The following is a 21763-nucleotide window of genomic DNA, read 5'->3' as shown; positions in this document are numbered from 1 at the left end:
CTCCAGTAAATCAGCAATCATTGGTCAGCTAGAAAAGGAGAAAAAAATCTTCTGTTCCTTAGCAAAATGACATCTTTATTTGAAAAATCTCCATATAATATGGCAGAAATAATATACTCACATAAAGAAAAGGCAATGCATATTATAAGTTTTTGCTATTCCCATTCCTTTTATAAAGACAGTACTAAAAGGTACCGGTACTGTGAAGACAGGAGAATCTACAATGCCTGATGTACAACTATTCAGGATATGAATAACATTCAAGACAGGAATGGAAAACATTAGAGAAAAATGGTACTGAAAGGAGAGTAAGGAAAACCCTGGGTGAGTTAAAACATGCAGAAGAGCCAAATGTAATACCATCACAGGTACTTCAAAGAGTTCTCCAAGATATTTATCATAAAGAGATCCTGTTAATGCAACCAGGAAGGAAACTTATTAAAGAGGTGTGTAAAGATTAAAAACAGACACTAATCATCAAACTCAACTTTATTTCATGAAGTGAAATTAGAGGAGTATAACAGTGATCAGATGTGAAGAACCACTTCTTATGCACATTCTGGTTCTTGAGATGATGTAATAATTTTTATTTATACAATTTTGGACAATATTCAATATTTAAGGCCAGTACTACATTATTCAGTGATGCATCCTCAATAGAGAGCATCGACAACAGTTCAGTTATTTACTATACATAGTTTAGTATTGGGTTATACTAGCCACTGATTAATGCCCCAAACAATAAAAGATGAGGAGGCCACTTACAGATATTACTTGCACAGGAGAAATCCATTAAACCCTTATTGTGCATGATGGATTTTGATATTGCAAGATGATAAATATGATTTGACTACTACTAAATGAAAATGTGCAAGTAAAAGGATAGTCATTTCACAACCACTATAGTAAACAAATATTTTGGGGGGATCAACATGCAAGTAAATGACAATAAAAAGTAACTCATGTAAGTGTATCCATGTTGTTTAGACATCAATTTGTACCTTTGGAAGATGTAAATAAAACTTAAATACATTATAGAGAATGCCCAAGAAAATTTAGATGACCTAATAGATTATGTTGGGGGAATTTATGTTCTTGGAAGGTGTGGCAGAGACAGTAGACCAGAATCTTTCAAGACTTCTACCAGAAACTTGGAATTTATACAGGGCAATATTGAAGACTGATCAAGGGACAAACAACACAGTGAAATGGTGGCATAACAAATTTCAAAACTGATGGTGGAGTATTATCCTTCAATTTGGAGATCTACTGAAGTGTCAAAAGATAAACAGCAAAGCAATAAAGTTATCACACAGGTACTTGGTGGTCACAGTCAAATACAGTCACCAACTTCACGATGATATCAACAAAATCAAATCTGTATAACTAAAATTGTTAACAGATATAATAAATATAAAGTCAATAATCAGGTTGATATATTCTTGAGAGAAATTGGTCATTGACTTTTAAGAGTAAATGTACGACAAAGTTCATGACAAAGAAAAACAAGAATGTGAAAAACAAAATTCATCAGAAATTATAATAACAAATAACATTTTAACAAAGTTAAATGTATTATTTAATGAATCATGGACCAACTGTCTCAGCAGATATTTTAGACAGGACCAAATGCCTCCTTGGATGCTTTGTACAGGGCCAAATACCAAAGACATTTTGGTGTGGACCAAAGGTCACCATGGATGTTTTGGACAAGACCAAATATCAAAGACCTTTTGATATTTGTCTTGGTGTGAAAGGTATAGACCAAATATCTCAATGTTTTGGACAACACCAAATGTAAGGATGTGATAAAAATGCCCTATCAAGCCAACAAGACAAAGCGCGAATAAATCAACAGTGCAGGGACAACTGGCTATTTATTTGGAATATAGAAACACTTACTTCAAACTACATGTAACAAAAAACACCACAGATATATGAATAATGCAAATATACACATCTGCTTCAGGCATGTTAGAAAGACACACCTGCCACAATGCTCAGTTCCAAAAGGAATTTCCTTAGGACTCCAAAGCAATACAAAGCAGAAACACAACTTTCAACTAGTAGAATAAACTTCTAATACCCAGACTTTACATAGGAATTTATAGGAATTAAAAAATACTGTGCTGCTTGTTCTCCACTGGCTCCAACCAGATCTTCTCTGTGCCTACTTGGGCTTACCTGCAGATGGCATCTGCTTGGGTTCTCCAAAGGGAGGCACCAGCAATTTGGTGTCACATTTCTGGTAGTGACAATATCTACTATACGGTGGCCTCTCCTTCATGAGGCCAAGTTTTGTTGGGCTCTGGTAACACTTGTTTCCCTCCTTTGCTCCTTTAGGATTTAGAATGGTAACCATGGCTTCCTGATGATGCTAGTCTCTAGGTGTATCAACGGCCCTTGTCTCTGGTCCGCACCAAATCAAGTCTGCCATTAAAATCTTCTAGAATTGTGTTTTTCCCCAGAACCACGGCTGACAGAAGGCCCTTCCCTATATTAACCTGTCAAAAGAAATAATTCTTCCCCAAAAATCACTGTATAGAACATTAACACTTAGAAAAGAATTCACCTCTGTTGGGGGGAATGCCTTCAGCTCTAAGCAATAGCCCTAAGAATAAATACAAAACCATTATTATCACATTAAGTCCTCACAGAGAGAAGATCCAGATGAAGTTGCACATCTCAGTGGATGTCACCTCCAAGTCAAGGTTTTCCCATCTTCTGTACTGTTATCTTCAGGCTGTTGCCCTTTGGGGCCACAAACTATAATATAACATATAGACATGAAAAAGTCCAGTAGAATAGAGACATGTCTTTTCATGTCTGTCCTAACAATATTTTATTGATGAGATTTTTCCCAGAAGTACTGCAGAATATTTTCCAAACATCTCATTGCTCACATGACCACTCAACAAAATCTTTAGAATATCCATGATTAACTCAGACTTGTCGGGATTTACCCTTGTATCATCTGGGAGAACAAAACAGACATAATAGAGCCCAGCAATTAAGAAGTACAGTCTCTTGGAACTGCTTATCAACATGCTGCACTGAAACATGGGGAACAGTAGGACAAAGGCAACAGAGAGAATATATGATATTCTATTACATGAAAAACAAATACATAGTTCCTGGATTACATACAACTCAGGTTACACATACCATGCCTAAATAGATACAGCAATGAAATAGCAAGAGTATAAAAGAGGCATTTCATTACATGCCACTACTATTTATTTATATAGTACAGTATTACTGTATATAACTGCTGTTAATCTATGTGAAATATATGGAAATATCATTATTATTAACAATTACAATACTGACTGACCAAGAAGCAGCATAAAAACCTCAGAAAAAAAGTTTGGCTTTTTAATGGAAGTAGTAGTTCAGTAATAATGGCTGTGCTCATTCATATATGCAAAAAAAAAAAAATTCAGAAGGTAGGTGATGTGGTTGTAAAATAACATATACTGGCCACACTTTAAAAAGACTAAGGTACTATTAAGAATAGAAATGAAGCAGAGGTAGTTAAAAACCTCACATTTTGCCTTATTTATTGAAGAGGCAGTTTAGCAATAACGGCCATGGCCATGTATTTATATTAAGAAAGAAGAGAAAGGGTATGTGGTTTGTACCCTAAATTTTCCAAATATATATATTCTTATGTCCTATTGTGCTGGTAAATATTTGACAATAGGTTCTATGAGAAAATAACCATAAATTGTAGAGTTTGCCAAATTCCATGGTGTAAATACTTCCACTAAAGTCAAGCTACCAACATGATGGAACTGAATGTAGAGTTAGAAAGAGATTGTGCAGTAGCACACCATTACACAGTATTTTCTCTATGTAGATTAAAAATATAAGTAACATAAAGAACCAACAGTAAAATGTTATAAAATAATTAGGAAGTAGTGAGTGTTGAATATTTATTATGTTTTTAATATAATTTAATTGTAACTCTATATAATTTAATTTTTCAGTGACTATGTTTAACAATTGGCTCACAAAATGTCTGAAAATTTGACAATCAGCAGTACTTCCATGCTAGTATGATCTTATTCTAGCACACCACTATATTTGTGTATGTGTGTTTAAATATATTTATATGTACACAGTGTAATTATGTCAACCTATAAAGATACTGGTGCTATTTTGTGTGGGAAATATCAATATAGACCTCAATAGGTGTTTAACTCATGTTCATACTTTCTCTTCACAAGCATGTTGGGCTCTAATGTACAAATTAAGCATACATCAAATTTCTGTTATATCAGAATACTTCTACTTAAATAAGGCCTGCACACATTAGGGACTCTTTACATAAATGTTTAATGCTAGTTATTCAACATTTTTTAAGCCTCAAATGACACTGTGAATACCAATATAACTGAATATCGCACATTACACTTATAATAAAATTTTGGTATCATTTGCAATACAACACTTAGATAACATAAATTCTGTATGAAGATCTTTACCATATTACTTAAATAAATTTTCCCTTAGTAAAAATTTTCTGACAAAAATTTAGTTTTTCTTAAAATCTTCTACATATTTAAAACATTAATATGGTTTTATTTGAATACTGATTATCTAAATTACAATAACTTTTGAGTAATTTGCCATGTTCTTTGGGTTTCATTAATCTCATTTTTAAAAACTACATAATGAATTTGAAAGGGTGGATGAAGGTTTCTGAATATTCAGGATGTTGAAAGAGCTTTCACCCTTGCATGAATTCTCTGATGTTTAGTGAGCACTGACCTCTGACTAAAGGTCTTCCCACATCCATTACACTCATAGGGTTTCTCTCCTGTGTGAGTTCTATGATGCTTAGTAAGAGCTGATTTCTCACAGAAGGTTTTCCCACACTCATTACATTTATAGGGTTTCTCTCCAGTGTGAGTTCTTTGATGTACAATGAGATTTGACTTCACACAGAAGGATTTCCCACATTCATTGCATATAAAGGGTTTCTCTCCTGTGTGTGTTCTCTGATGTACAGTTAGTGCTGACCTGTGGCAGAAGGACTTTCCACATGCATTACATTCATAGGGTTTCTCTCCTGTATGTGTTCTGTGATGTTCTGTGAGGTTCGACTTCACACAGAATGTTTTCCCACACTGCTTACATTCATAAGGTTTTTCTCCTGTATGAGTTCGTTGATGGTTGGTAAGGTGTGGTTTCTGACAAAAGGACTTCCCACATTCAGCACATTCATAGGGTTTCTCTCCTGTGTGTGTTCTCTGATGTTGAGTGAGGTTTGACTTCTCCCAGAATGTTTTCCCACATTCAGCACATTCAAAATTTCTTTGTCCTGAGTGAGCTCTCCGAGGTTGGGTGAGGTGTGACTTCTTGTTGAAATTATTTCCATTTTCTTTGTGCTCATAACGTTTCCCCCCTATATGTACTATCTGATGTTTAAAGAGAGCTGATTTTACCCCTGTTTTGTGGCTTACATTATATTCATGGGGAATCTTTCCTGCATAAGTTCTCTGATGGATAATGAAAGTTGAATTATCATAGAAAATTTGCTCATATTTATTATATTCATAAGGATTCTCTCCTGTAAGAGCTTTTTGATGTCCCAATCTTAAATCCATACAGAAGGAATTCCCACAAATACTGCATGCATATAGTTCTCTTTTCAAATGAGTTCTCTGAGATAAATTGAGCTTGAAACTTTGGATGAAGGTTCTTTGACATTCATTATATTTATAGAGTGTCCCTCCTATCTGAGCTTTCTTGTTTGAGAAAAATGCTGCCTCCTCTTGGAAGCTTTGTCCATTGTCAGTATACTCAAAAGGCTGGTCGATAATTGGTTGAGTAAGATTCTGGAAATGACCAAGGATATTCCTTTTTTGATTATAGTTATAAGATTTTCCTCCAGTAGGAATTTTCTCATGCCTAATATCAAAAAGCAATTTTTCATATAAATTAAATTTATCAGGCTTTGTTTCAGAATAGTTCTTTCTACTAATAATTAAGCCTGAGATGTTCTTCAAATTCATTTCACAAGAGTCACATATCTCCTCTGAAATATTTCTTGAAGGAACACAGTCTGTACCCAGACTGAAAGTTCTCCTTACTTTATCACCACTTAATGTTTTGTTGGTGGTGACAGCAAATTCCCAAAAATGTTCATCTTGATTTTCCTGGCTGTTCTCTATCAGGTAATCAACTTTCCAGTTTTCTAGAAATGAGAAAAATAACCACATATATGAATATCTAGAAATGAGAAAAATAACCACATATATGAATAAAAGTACCAGTTGCTTCTAATGCAACTGGACTTTTACATAAATGTCTTATTATATAGTCAATTTTTTGTTTTAGGCCCATTTTCCTGGTATGAACTAAATCCAAGTATACATTTCCTGTACCTTCTGCTTTGAGTGGAAACTACATGCTGCAGGGGAAACAGTGAAAGGAAAGTAGCAATGATATTTAACACTTAGATAAAACTTCAAAACTGGACAAAAATAGAAATAAAATTCAAAGCACAGGGAACTGGGGAGTGGCTGATTCGGAAACATATAAACTCAAGAAAATGGAGTGAGCCCAAAAGAGACATTAAACACAGAATAAACTGACAGTGAAGATTAGTAGACATGGGTCTTCAAAGGATGAACTACATTTGGTAAAGGGAGAAGAACTTAGTCCTAATTCCCTCATACACAGATTACTAAGTTAGGATTTGTTTTTTAGAATACATGCCTCTACTCTACACACCAGTACCAAACTAAAGTTCTGAAAACACAACTTCCTCAGGTTCAAAAAAATAGTCCTATAATCTAGGACCTAGATTTTCCCTTAATTTAGTTCACAAAAAAATAATTACTTAAAAAAATGCTATGAGGCAAATTTGTAAAGGTGAAATAAACTCAAGACATGGTGAATGAGCATAGAGGTTTTCTGAACATTGTTTATTTAGGAAGAAACTCAGAAAACTGGATGAGCTCAACAAGGGAAGTTATTGTTTTTGTGGGGTTTATTTATTTTTAAGGGAAACAGACTGAAAAACATATTAGAAGAAGAATGTGGTTTGGCAGAGGCAGATCATGGTTTATGTCCTTACCTTCTTACAGCTTGATTACTAGGGTATGTTCCTCATTAATATGTACTTTTTCTCACCATTTGATATATCAAAATCAAAATCAATTTCTGAAAGCATCCATTTCCTTATGTTTTACAGAACACTGTTTTACTGTAGATTCCAACTCTCTACCTAGCTGTGATTCACCACAACACAAAAGTTCAACAGAAAATACAACATAGATGAATAACAGACCATCTCTGGAAATGGACTAGGTTCATTTTATTTCCTCACAGCTGTTAATAAAATTGTTCTAACCATCAAGTCATATGTTTCTTACTTCCCCAAATAATTTTGTTTCTTTAAATCTGCTTTTATTTCTGAGTATATCTATTATGTTTAGGTTTATAGCCTTTATACTTAGTATCATCTGTGGATTTTATTCACCTGTAAGACCCTTAACGATCACATTTCTCTATATGGTTCTGAGATCTTAAAGTAGACATTATCATAAAAATTTGGAGGTACACTTCACTGTTGTTACCTAATGTAACAATGATAAAAACATGTTTAAAAAACCTATAAAGGTCCTGAGCCCAGCTCGCAGGACCAAATGATAGTTATTACCCTGGAAAAAAACAAATCAAAACAAAAACTAACTTAACTTCCACAGATGTGAGTACTAATTCACATTTAGTACTCAAGCCACCATTCCACAAGTCCATTAAAAATATCTCTCTGTGACCCTGGCTGGTGTGGCTCAGTGGACTGAGTGCTGGCCTGCAAACCAAAGGGTCGCCAGTTCGATTCCCAGTCTTAGGGCACATGCCTGGGCTGCGGGCTAGGTCCCCAGTAGGGAGAGTGCAAAAGGTAACCATACACTGATGTTTCTCTCCCTCCCTATCCTTCTAAAAATAAATAAAATAAAATCTTTAAAAAATATATATCTGTGGCTCTAACTGGGTCTCTTATAAATTGCTCATTTCCAACAATACACCTTTGACTTAACTAGCTGCATTCCAGGTTCTGGTTCTCCTGGATCCTGGTTCTCTTTGGAACCCGGACATCCTTCAGAAAATGATACTTTCTTTAATGCTACAACAAACCACCAAAATAAAAAAAAGAACAAAATCAGCAAACTCGATAACATTCCTACCATTTTCACTCCATTTGCTGCCTTTAGAAGTTACTGTCTGTATAATTCACTTTAATATAAAATAAATCTCTTGTTCAATGTTATGCCCTTTGTAATGGCCACAATCTGGATTGTGGCAGGTGTTACCAAATCCCTCTGACTTCATTGAGGAGACAGTACGTTAATAATTATTAAAAAGAAATGTGCATTTCTTTTCAACCTGTACATGATGAACTATAATACAGAAGGATAAAATATGGAATGTGTATTTAACAAAAGGATTACTGAATGCTTTATGAATGGATAAAAAAGGAACTCTTCTAAATTTGACTTCAGGATTAATCAACATAATAATTATTAAAATAATAGAATTAGGGAAAGTAAGAAAGAGCCTTCAGTTAATGAAATAAGAAAAAACCGCTTAGCAAGAGACATATGATCAGGTTTGAGTTTTGGGGGATACAGCCACTAGTGGGTTAGGGTCATCAAGTATGGACTATTAGTTATAGCAAATTAAGCTCTAACTTAAAATAAATGAAATACAACAGCCATTACTATGTGCCATGCAATATCTACACACTTTATATGTACAATATTAAGTGTCTGAAAATGCAAGAGAATAAGAATATAAGTTAGATAAATGAGTCAGCATTTGCAGGATTCTGGTCCAGATGGTGGCATAAGTAAATGAGGTACTCAAATCTTCCCACAATCACTTCAACACTACAACTAAATTACAGAACAACCATCTTTTAAAACCACCTGAAATCTAGCTGAACAAAAGTCCTATAACTAAGGAGATATAGAAGCCTACATTGAGACTGGTAAGACGGGTGGAGATGTGAAACAGACAGGTCTCACCCATGTGTGGCTGAAAAAGTCAGGAGGTATACAGAGCAAGGGACATAAAGGAAAGAACAAGCAAATGGGACTTTATCAAAATAAAAAGCTTCTGCACGGCTAAAGAAAACATCAGCAAAATGAAAAGGGAACCAACCGTATAGGAAAATATATTTGCCAATGACACTTTGGACAAGGGTTTAGCTCCAAAATATATAAAGAGCTGACATGACTACACTCCAGGAAGAGAAACAACCCAATTAAAAAATGGGCAAAGGACCTGAACACTTCTCCAAGGAGGACATACAGAGGGCCCAGAGACATATGAAAGGATGCTCAGCATCACTAGCCATTGGAGAGATGGAAATTAAAACCACAATGAGACACCACTTCATACCAGTCAGAATGGCCATCATAAACAAATCAACAAACAAGTGCTGGCAAGGTTGTGGAGAAAAGTGAACCCTACTACACCACTGCTGGGAATGTAGACTGGTGTAGCCACTGTGGAAAACAATATGGAATTTCCTCAGAAAACTGAAAATGGAGCTGCCATCAGAACCGGCAATTCCCACTGGTGGGATTATGCCCTAAGAATCCTGAAATACCAATTCAAAAGACCTATGCAGCCCAATGTTCATAGCAGCACAATTTACAATAGCCAAGTGTTGGAAACAGCCTAAGTGTCCATGGGTAAATGAGTGGTACATTTACCAATGGGTAAAAACTGTGGTACATTTACACAATAGAATACTACACAGCAGAAAGAAAGAAGGAGCTTCTACTCTTCATGACCATATGGCTAGAACTGGAGAACATTATGCTAAGTGAAATAAGCCAAGTGGTAAAAGACAAATACCATATGATCTCACCTATAAGTGGAACTTCATCAATAAAACAAACAGGCAGGCAAAACAGAACCAAAGACATGGAAATAAAGAACAAACCAAAAGTAATCAGAGAGGGGGGAGAGGAGGATAATGGGGCAAAGAAGGGGAAGAGTCATTAAGGAAAATGTAGAAAGGACTCATGGACAAAGACAACGGGGGTGGTGGTGGTGAGGGCTGAATGCAGGAGGTGAAGGTGGGTAGGGCAGGGGAGAGAAATGGGGACAACTGTAATTGAAAAACAATTTTAAAAAGAAAAAAAGAAAAAATAAGGAGGGATATCTCAGCTACAGAGGTCTCCCCTGAGGAGTAAGGGGACCCAACCCTACACTGCACTCCCCTGCCCACAATTCCAGTGCAATGAAGAGAAGTTCCCATAATTTCTGGGACTAAAACACAGCTTGGATTGTGGTTGAGTAAGATGGACGGCTTCAGAAGTCTCAGACGCTCCTCTTAAAGGGCCTGTGCACAAACTTACTTGGACTCACTCTGAGTTTCTGTGGTGGGGCACCAGGGACATAAGGGGGGAAACAGAGTTGTCTGGCATTGGGCAAGAGCTGGAGGGGCAGCTTTCTCACAAACAGAAGGACTAGCAGAGGACACTGTTCCTTTCCTGGTACCTCCCCCACAGCCTGTAGGCAGGCACCATATCTGAGTCTCCTTCAGTGCAGCTAACTCTGTTGGCTCCACTCAGGTGATTCCTTGAAACCCTGCCCCACCAGTCTTTTAGGCCCAACCCAGGCTGTTTCCAATGGCTTTTCCATACAAATGGCTTCCCTTGGCTCATACTTCAGACTTTCCTAAAATCTCTCAAAGTAACAGCATCTGGCTTCAGAGCATGGCCTTTCCCGGGCAACTCCAAGCCCAGTACAAGTAGCAGCCATCTGCAGATCACTTTATAGGCCATGCTAGGTAACCCTAAGCAGGGCACAGGTATCAACTGACCTTGGTCTGTACCACCTGAAAGTCTCCAGGAGCCAGCACACCCAGTGCACATCAGGCTACACTGAAGTCCCACCCAACCTCTTCCACAAGGGACTCACCCAAGAGGTGGACTCAGCAGGCTCACTGAGTAAGTCCTGTGCTATGGGGTTGGCCCCTGCAGAGCTGATCCTCCATGGTGGTGCAAGCTAGTCCTTGAAGCCATTTGGCCAGGGGGTAAATCCAGCCCACTATGGTGCCAATGGCAATCATGGCTCAACTATAATAGAAGGGTATACACAGCCTACACAGGGTAGGAGGTACACACCTGGAGTGTCCAGTTCTGATAATTGAGAAGGTTATACCACTGGACCCTACAGGATACCTACATAAGGCCACTTCATAAGCTCAGGAGACATAGCAGCTCTACCTAATATACAGAAAAAAAAAACAAAAAACAAGGATACAGTCAAAATAGCGAGACAAAGAAATATGTACCAAATGAAGTAACAGAACAAAACTCCAGGAAAAAAAAAAACTAAATAAAATGGAGACAAGCATATTCTATTAGATGCAGAGTTCAAACATTGGATTTAAGGATGCTCAATGAACTTAGCCGAAGAGTAGATGAAGTTAGTGAGAACTTTTAACAAAGGGATAGCAAAAATAAAAATGGACCTAGAAAACATGAAAAAGACCCAGTCAGAAATAAAGAATAAGAGCAGCGGCCAGGCCAACAATGAAGGAGGAGTGTGGGCACGATTTACTCCCACTTAGTGCACCTCATGGACTGATCAAAAGGGTGCAAAACGAGGTGGTTTATTGGAAATGACTGGGCACAAAAGCACCAAGTAGGGAGTGTGAACCGCACAGTACTCTGAGCGTGTGGGCTAGAAACTGGGCACCTGTGATTATTGTAGCCCAGGCTGAGCTCCCATCCTTCTGGGACCAAAGGAAAGGAAAAAACAGAGCCCAGAACATCTCTGCTTGCAGAAACCTAGAAGATCTGCAAACTGGGCTGGACAGGCTTTTTTTTCTTCTTCAGAGTAAGACAGTAAGACTTGGAACTGACAGAAAATCAGACACAGATTCAGAAAGAAGTTAGAAGGGGAACACCAACAGCTGCTGAGACAATTTTCACTTTGCCCTCATTCAGAAAGAGCACCTTTTTTAAAAATTTATTTCTTCTTTCTGTTTAGTTTTTTTGTTTGTTTTTGTTGTTGGTTTTGTTTTTTTTTTTATTCTCCTTTTCATATGGCATTTGAATTTTTCTTCTTTTACTTCATTTGTATTCCAAATAACCCACTACTCTTGGTCTTTTACTTTTTATCCAAATCCCACACAGCACCCTTCACTGGTCTTAAACCATTTCCCCATCTTCCTGAGTTTTATTTACTACCATTGTTGTAAACTTTATTTTCTCTGATACTATGTCAAGTTTCTCTCCCTTAATCTTACTATTTGCTCTCAATCTAACCTAACTTAAGCACTCTTCATTCTTAAGTCAGCTCACATTCTTTTCCCCCTCTAATAGAGTTTTATTTCTTTTCTACTTTTTATGAACAGTGGCTTAGTTGGGTAAAATACCATGGTTATTGCTGTACTTTTCTAAAAGAACTCCTATTTGTTCATTATTTGTACTTTAAATCCCACAGAATACTCTACCTCTGTTTTACTCTGTTTCGCCTTCCCTCTGCCCCTGGTAAGTTGAGTGAAGAATTTTATTTCACTATTTACACTCTCCCTTCTTTTTCTTTTTTATCCTCTCTCAACCTGGGCTTCACTCCTTACAATTATTAGGTTGCTTCGCTCATCTGCTCAAAATTAGTTTTCTTTACTGTAGACATCTCATATTCACTTTTCATTATTTTGTTCCCACTGGTCCAATGACATTTCAATTTTACTACAAACCTCACAGCATACTCTTCCTGTTCTTATCCCATTGTTCTCATCACCCTTTTGTGTTTTGCTTATATTTTAAATTTTGTTCTCTTCCTGTTGTGGCCTCAGTTCTATCCCAACTCTTACCAGTTCTCCTCTCTCTTACCATGCAAAAGCATTTTCCCCTCTTTTAGTCATCTCATATTTCCTATGACATATAATATCCACGATCTCTCTCCAGGTTTATTAACCATAGTTAAATTACAGTTGAGATTGCTGATGTGGTAGGCGGGTTTTTTTTCCTGGCGTAGGTTTGATTGTCTGGTAATACTGCTTTGTTAACCAATACACGTACAATATTATATGAGACAAAGGGGAACTTGTGACTATCAGCAAACCCATAGAAGGGGAAAACCAACTAACAAAGAAGCCACCAACAGGTAATGCCCATTTACAACAAGAGAGCACACACAAATGGAAGAAAGAGAAACCCTACAGAATCAAACAAAAAGAACAGAGAGACCCCACCACTGAGCACCACAGAACCCCTACTACAGAAATTTATACCATAAAGACAACAGGCAAAGCAGGGCATCCGGGATTGCAGAAAAAAAACAAAAAGAGTTACCTAAAAGGAGAGACAAAGAAAGAACTCACAGTCAAAAAGTATGGAAGAATTCCCCCATAGAAGAGATAAATAAAATGGAGGCAAACAAACTATCAGACACAGAATTCAAAAGAATGGTTATAAGGATGCTCAAAGAATTCACAGGCAACTACAAGGAACTGAGTGGGAACTACAACAGTATGAAAAAGAAAATAGAAACTATAAATAAGAACCAGGAGGAAATGAAGAATATAATATCTGAAATAAAAAATACACTAGAAGGAATTACAATCACGCTGGATAAAGCAGAGGACTAAATTAGTGAACTGGAAGACAAGGTAGAAAGAAATACCCATGTAAAGCAGCTGCATGACAAAAGACTCAAGAATATGAAGAAAGCTTAAGGGAACTGCAAGACAACATGAAATGTAACAACATTTGAATAACAGTAATACCAGGAGGAGAAGAAAAGGAGCAAGAGATAGAATAACTGAAAAAATGACATAAAACTCCCCTAACCTGGAGAGGGGAAAAGCTATGCTAGCTCAGGAAGCACAGAGGGTCCCAATCAAGATGAACCCAAAGAGGCTTACTCCAAGACACATCATAATTTAATGCCAAATTTTAAAAACAAAGAGAGAACCTTAAAGGCAGCAAGGGAGAAAACAGATAGTAACATAAAAGGGAGCTCCAATAAGGCTAACAGCTTTCTCAACAGAAACACTACAAGCCAGAGGAGAATGGCAAGATATATTCCAAGTAATGAAAAACAAACGCCTGCAACCAAGAGTACTCTTCAGACAAGCTTCTCATTTAAAATGGAAGGCAAAATAAGAGTTTTCCAGACAAAAGAAGGCTGTAAGAATACATACAACTCCACCAAACCAGAATTGCAAGACATGCTAAAGGTACTGCTATGAAACAATGAAGGAAAAGAAAGGAACATAGGAAAATGGCAATGAATAAGTACCTACCAATAATAACCTTAAATATAAATGGATTAAATGCTCCAAACAAAAGACAAAGGGGTGGGTGAATAATTAAGAAACATGGCACACATGTATGCTGCCTACAAGACAACCACCTCAGAACAAAATACCCATACAGAAAGTGAAGGTTTGGAAAAAAGTATTCCAAGCAAATGGCCAGGGAAAAAAAATGCTGGGGTAGCAATACTTGTATCACACAAAATACGCATGTTCAAAACAAAGGCAATGAAAAGAGACACAGAAGGACAATTCATAATACTCAGGGGAAGAATCGATCAAGAAGAAAAAACATTATAAACATATATACACAGTGTTGGGTGCATATATGCATATATATACACACATGTACATATATGCATATATACATGTACATATATGCATATACATATATATGTATATACATATACTTCAAATATGTGTGTGTGTGTACACACACACACACACACACACACACACATATTTTTCAAATACATAAGGAAAATCATGGAGGACTTCCAGAAAGAAACTGACAGTAATACAATTATAGTAGAGGATTTTTAACACCCCACTGTCAAAAATGTATAGATCTTAAAAACAAAATATCAACTAGGATATTGCAGCACTGAACAATGCCCTAGATCATCATCAAATGGACTTAACTCCTATATATATATAAACTTTCATCCCAAAGAAGCAAAATACAGATTCTTTTCAAATGCATATATAACATTTTCAAAGAGAGACTACATGATAGGACACAAAACAAGCCACAACAAAGTCAAAATCAATGAAATTATATCCAGCATTTTCTTGGACAACAAGGGCTTGAAACTAGTAAACAACATCAAGGAAAAAATTCAAAAACACTCAAATTCATGGAGATTGAATAGCATGCTAGTAAACAATGAATGGGTTAATAATCAGATCAAGGAAGAAATAAAAAAGTATTGGAAACAAATTTAAATGAACACACAAAAAGCAAAAATGTACTGGACAGAGCGAAGGCAGTCCTGAGAGGGAAGTTCATAGACATACAGACCCACCTAAAAAGATAGAAAAACTTGAAATACAGAACTTAACCCTATACCTACAAGAACTGGAGAAGTAACAACTAAGCCCAGATTGAGTAGAAGGAAGGAAATAACCAAGATCAGAGCAGAATTACATGACACAGAGACTAAAAGAACAATTCGAAGGATCAATAAATCCAGGAGATGCTTCTTTGAAAAGATAAACAAAATGAACAAGCTTTTAAGCAGACTCATCGAGAAAAAAAGAGGACCCCAAAAAACACAATCAGAAATGAAAGAGGAGAGATTACAACTGATACCATAGAAATACAAAGGATTGTAAGAAATTACTATAAACTACATGCCAAGAAATTTGAAAACCTTGGTGTAATGGACAAATTTCTAGAAACATAATCTTCTGAAACTAAATGAAGAAGCAGCAGAAAACCTGAACAGACTGATGACAGCTGGTGAAATCAAAACGGTAACCAAAACCTCTTGTCACACAAAAGCCCTGGGTAGGATGGTCTCAAAGGAGAATTTTACAAAATATTTAAGGAAGAGTTAACCCCTATCCTCCTCAGACTATTCCTAATTATCTAAGAAGAAGGAAGACTCCCAAACTCCTTTCATGAGGCCAGCATCATCATAATCCCAAAACCAGATAAAGATACAACAAATAAAGAAAACTACAAGTCAATGTCTCTGATGAACAAACACGCTAAAATCCTCAACAAAATATTTGCAAACTGCACCCATCAATACATTAAAAAGATCATACACCATGATCAAGTGGGATTCATCCCAGGAATGCAAGATGGTACAACATTCACAAATCAGTAAACGTAATACATCACATAAACAAAGGAAAGACAAAATCACATTATCATATCAATAGAAACAGAAAAACCATTTGATATGGTACAGCACCCATTTATGATAAAAACACTCTGCAAAGTGGGAGTAGAGAGAGTATACCTCAACATGATAAAGGCCATATACGAGAGATCTACAGCCAACATCAGACCGAAGGGGCAAAAACTAAAACCTTTCAAATAAAACACAGGCAGAAGACAAGGGTGTCCACTTTCACCACCTGTATTGAACATAGTGTTGGAAGCCCTAGCCACAGCAGTGAGACAAGAAAAAAAAATAAAGGTCATCCATATTGGAAAGGATGAAGCAAAACTGTCATTGTTTGCAGATGACATGATAGTGTATATAAAGAACCCTACATAATCCACCAGAAAACTACTCAACCTAATAGGTGATTTTGACAGCACAGCAGGACACAGTCAAGATTCAGAAATCAAAGGCATTTTTGTACACCAACGAGATATCAGAAACAGAAATCAGGAAAAAAAATCCCATCTGCTAGGGTAACAAGAAAAGTAAAGTACCTAGGAATAAACCTAACCAAGGAGGTAAAAGACCTTTACTCAGGAAACTACACACACTGAAGAAAGAAAGTAAGGAAGACAAAAACAAACAGAAGCATATATTGTGTTCATGGACTGGAAGAATTAACATTATCAAAATGTCCATACTGCCCAAAGCAATTTATAGATTCAACACAATCCCTATTAAATTACCAATGACATATTTCATAGATATAGAACAAACTTTTCAAAAACTTACATGAAACCATAAAGGACCCCGACTAGATGCAGCAATATCGAGAAAGAAGAACAAAGTAGGAGGGATCACAATACCTGACACTGAACTATTTTACAAGGCTACAGTAATCAAAACAGTCTGGTACTGGTGTAAGAACAGACACATAGATCAATGGAACAGAACAGAGAGCCCAGAAATAAACACATGTCTCCAAGGTCAATTAATATTGCACAAAGGGGGCAGCAGAGGCATAAAGTGGAGTAAAAATAGCCTCTTCAACAAATGGTGCTGGGAGAGCTGGACAGCTAAATGTAAAAAAATGAAACTCAACCATCCACTTTTACCATAGACGAAATAAACTAAAAATGCATAAAAAACTTAAATATAAATCACAACACCATAAAAGACTTAGAGGAGAACATTGGCAGGAAAATCTCAGGTAATCCATGAACAATATTTTCATCAATATGTCCCCTAGGGCAAGGGACATAAAGGAAAGAATAAACAAATGGTATCTCATCAAAATAAAAAGGTATCTTCAGCCTCTGCCTGGCTGAACAGGGAACCAACTGTATGGAAAAATGTATTTGCAAATGATACCTGGGGCAAGGGTTTCTCTCCAAAATATATAAAGAACTCATACCATTCCACTCCGGGAAGACAAACAACCCAACTAAAAAATGGGCAAACGACCTAAAATAGACACTTCTCCAAGGAGGACATACAGAGGCCTAAAGACATATAAAAGGATGCTCAGAACCACTAGCCATCAGTCAGGATGGTCATCATAAAGAAATCAACAAACAAGTCCTGGTGAGTTGTGGAGAAAAGGGAACCCTAGAACACTGTTGGTGGGATGTAGACTGGTGCAGCCATTGTGGAAAACAGTATGGAATTTCCTCAGAAAACTAAAAATTGAATTGCCTTTTGACCTGACAATTCCCCTGATGGGATTACACACTAAAAATCCTGAACTACCAGTTCAAAAGAACCTATGCATCCCAATGTTCACAGCAGCACAATTTACAATAGACAAGTACTGGAAGCAACCTAAGTGCCCATCAATAAATGGATAAAAAAACTATAGTACTTTTACATGATGGAATACTATGCAGCCAAAAGAAAGAAAGAGCTCCTAACCCTTTGCGACAGCATGGATGGAACTGGACAGCATTATGCTAAGTGAAATAAGCCAGGCGGTGAAAAACAAATACCATATGATCTCACCTATAAGTAGAACCCAATCAACAAAACAAACAAGCAAAGAAAATTTAACCAGAGACATTGAAACAAAGAACAAACTGCCAGTAACCAGAGGGGAAGGGATATGGGACTATCGGGGAAGGAAGGAGAATGGTCATCAAGGAACATATATAAAGGACACATGGACAAAGCCAAAGGGATGCAGGATTGAGAGTAGGAGTTGGGGAATGATAGGGCGAGGGGAAGTTGTTGGTGTAAATGGAGACAACTGTATTTGAGCAACAATAAAAAATATGAATAATAAAACTACAATAAATATACTTATCTGTCAATAATTACTTTAAATGCAAATGTATAAAATGCTTCAATCAAAAGTCATATGGAGGCTGAATTCATAACAAAAACACACTCCTATATGTTCTGTCTACAAAAGACTCACTTCAGATGGAAAGACACACAGAGACTGTAAGTAAAGGGATTGAAAAAGATATTTCATGAAAATGGAAACAAACAAAAGCTGGGTTAGCAATGTTCACTCTAGACAAAGCAGATCTAAAACACACAATAAACAAACAAGCAGAACAGAAACAGACTCAGAGATACATAGAACATTTTGATGGTTGTCAGATGGGAGGCCATTGGAAACATGAGTAGAAAAGATGAAAGATTAAGAAGTACAGATTTGTAGTTACAGCATAGTTATGGGAATGTAAAATACAGTGTAAGGAATAGTCAATTACATTATAATAACTATGTATGATGTCAGATGGGTACTAGATTCACCAGGGTGATCACTTAGTAAGTTATATAATGTCTAATCATTGGGTTGTATAATATACAATATACCAAACACTAATATAATACTGTATGTCAAATGTAATTGAATTGAAACACAAAACATTATTTAAAGTTAAATAAGAGAAAACATTCATAAGTGAAGTTTAAAATATAAGATAGTATGGTTTTCATATAAATTCTGGAGAGCAGAAAGAAAGAAATTGAGAAAGGTAGAATAGGACCATATTGTAATAGTCATGAAAAAAGACTTAATTTTCATTTATTAATAAGAAGCAACTTTGTCAGGCTAGTACATGGACACTTTAGGTTAAAAAATAAAAGATATTTAGGAATTGGCTCACCCCAGAAATAAAAAAACACAGTGACATTTCTGGTTTTATGTTGTATCAGTGTTATGTGAGAAAATAATGAGATGCAGTATATGGTTTTGAAAGGAAAACAACAGGAGTCTGAATAGACTAGTAACAGAAAATAGCAGGTTTAGTAGAGTGACTTATGATTACCACTTAAAATAATAAAAGGATGGTAGAATGTCCCTTATTTGACCTCTGGGAAACAGCCTCTCTGGTTTTCATTTCACTCTGACTGTTTCTTCTCAATCTCCTGTAATGATGAGATTTAATGGTTTCAAGCTTTGTAAGAGTGTACTGTCCCCAAGACTACTTCTCTGAGACAACCACTCTCTAGAAAAGGAGTTAGCAAACTATGACTGCAAGGCAATGGTCCTTGAGCTAAGAATGTTTTTACATTTTGAGAGGAAAAAAGTAGAAGAGGTAGTAGGAAGGAGCAAGGATGAAGAAGAAAGGAGGAAAAAAAGAAGAGGAGAAAAAATAAGAAAGAAAGGTGAAAGGGGGAGGAGGAGGAACAGCATCAGGAACAGAAAATATTTGCCATCTGGTCTTTTATTTAAAAAGTTTGCTGACATCTGTTTTAGTAGATCTCCTGTAGCCCCAAGCCTTTTAATGTCACCTAAATTGATGCCTTTCAAATGGATACTTCTAGTTTTATATTCCATACTTGTTTTCATCCAATCTCCTATTCAACACACAGACTAGAAGTGAACAGTTATCTCGAGCTTCTTGAATCCAAATTTAAATTTGTAATAACTCTTCTATAATCTCTCCTCCATACTTTTCTCTATCTCAGTAAATGATACCTTACTTTATCCAGCTGCTTGAGACAAATCATTGGAGTCAAGAATGAGTCTTCTCTTTCTCTCACATACTATTACACAATCTAAGCGCAAATCCTCTGAGTTTCACCTTCAATGTATCTGTACAAATCTACCACTTCTGAGCACTTCCAACATAGCTTTTAGCCACCCTCTTTTCCCCTCTAAGAGTACATAATACCCTCCCAACTGGTATTCCTTTCTTACTCATGCCTAAGTGCCACCCCACTCACCAAAGTTTATTCACTGTTTAGAGAAGTCAGAGAGACTCTTTTAAACTATAAAATTGGATTTGATGGCTCAATCTATCTCCATTTACTAAAACCCCAAATTTCCCACAGTACTCAAAATAACTTTAATGTATCTACTTTGTCCATGATACTTCTTATCACATTATCTCCTATCAATCTTCCCCATGCCCACTGGACTCCAGCTATATTGGCCTCCTTTCCATTCTTGACTCTAAGAATACAACTGTCTGAGAAATTCAGCACCTGATGTTTCCTCTGCCTAGAATACTCAGAATCCACATAGCTCACACTTTCACTTTATTAGAATCTCATCTTCATTGACCTCATCAAAAAAGATTTTCTCTGACTTTCTTCCCAAATAGTATAATACATGCCATCATTATCCATCCTCCTTTCCACTGCTTTAACAATCTTTACAGTACCTATCACCACCCAACACATATCTACACACACACACACACACACACACACACACACACAAGCCCTTGGCTAAGTGGCTCAGTTCGTTGGAGCACTCTCCTATACAACAAAAAGGTTGTGGGTTTGATTCCAGGTCAGGGCACATACCTAGGTTGTGGGTTTGATCCCTGGTTGGCGCATGTATGATAGGCAACAGATAGATGTTTCTATCTCACATCTATGTTTCTCTCTCTCCCCAACCCCTTTCTCTCTCTAAAAAAATAAATAAACAAACATATCCACAGGTGAGGATAAAAAATAAATGCGCGCATATACATGTATACTTCATGTCCTTCCCTGTAATATACACCATATGATAGCAAGGACATTACTCATTTAAATACCTAAAAACATAACTGGATCATAGTAAGTGCTCATCATATATTTGTTAAATGGATAAAAAGAAGTACTAGATGAAAACACACCAGTTAACACAAGGTTTCCAAAGACAACAGAGGGAAGGTAAACAATTCTAAAAGCTACACTAACCAAGAAAAATTATCTAAGATGAAGTCAACTGACTTTGAATTATGGGTATAGGTAAATAACTTATAAAAAGTCAATGAACAGAGGAAAACATTTAGGAGTAAAAGTGACATGGAGAAATGTGAATACTGTAATGGAGGGATATGGGTCAACCGTCCTTAGTCACTTGCAAAGGTCTGGGGCTATAACAAGAAACATCTGAAAGGTATTTAAAAGGTGATACACTGTAAACCAATGGCTTAAGATCTCATTTACTGTGGCTTCCATCTGCTTGTGAACTCATGAACTCACCTGGGTGACACTGGCTTGGGAATCCTTGCTTTAGTATCCAGGGCTCTTCTCCTTGCTCTATCTTGATGATCACTTCTGGCTTAGTAATGCAATACCCTGATAACAACAACAACAACAAAAAAGTACAACTATCTAAACAGTCTGGTTTTAGGGACTCTGAAAAGATGATGGGAAAGAAAGTTACACCTTAAGA

At 36.5% G+C, this 21763-nt stretch overlaps 1 protein-coding gene across 15 annotated transcripts in view; it reads right to left on the bottom strand.

Annotated features, from left to right (window-relative positions):
* Nucleotides 1–470: 470 nt before the first annotated feature.
* Nucleotides 471–21763, bottom strand: part of ZNF248 (zinc finger protein 248) — a 57275-nt gene continuing 35982 nt past the window's right edge. For all 15 annotated transcript variants that reach the window (XM_036026660.1, XM_036026664.1, XM_028511727.2 and 12 more), the window contains 2 exons: nt 21571–21666; nt 471–6202 (listed from right to left, as the gene is read on the bottom strand). In XM_036026660.1, coding sequence (XP_035882553.1) covers nt 4713–6202; nt 21571–21666 — 1586 coding nt within the window. In that variant the 3' untranslated portion in view covers nt 471–4712. The remainder of the gene's footprint in view (nt 6203–21570; nt 21667–21763) is intronic.

Source organism: Phyllostomus discolor, chromosome 5, assembly GCF_004126475.2.
Source record: "Phyllostomus discolor isolate MPI-MPIP mPhyDis1 chromosome 5, mPhyDis1.pri.v3, whole genome shotgun sequence".
Lineage (NCBI taxonomy): Eukaryota > Metazoa > Chordata > Mammalia > Chiroptera > Phyllostomidae > Phyllostomus > Phyllostomus discolor.
This window is presented reverse-complemented; position numbering and strand designations above follow the sequence as displayed.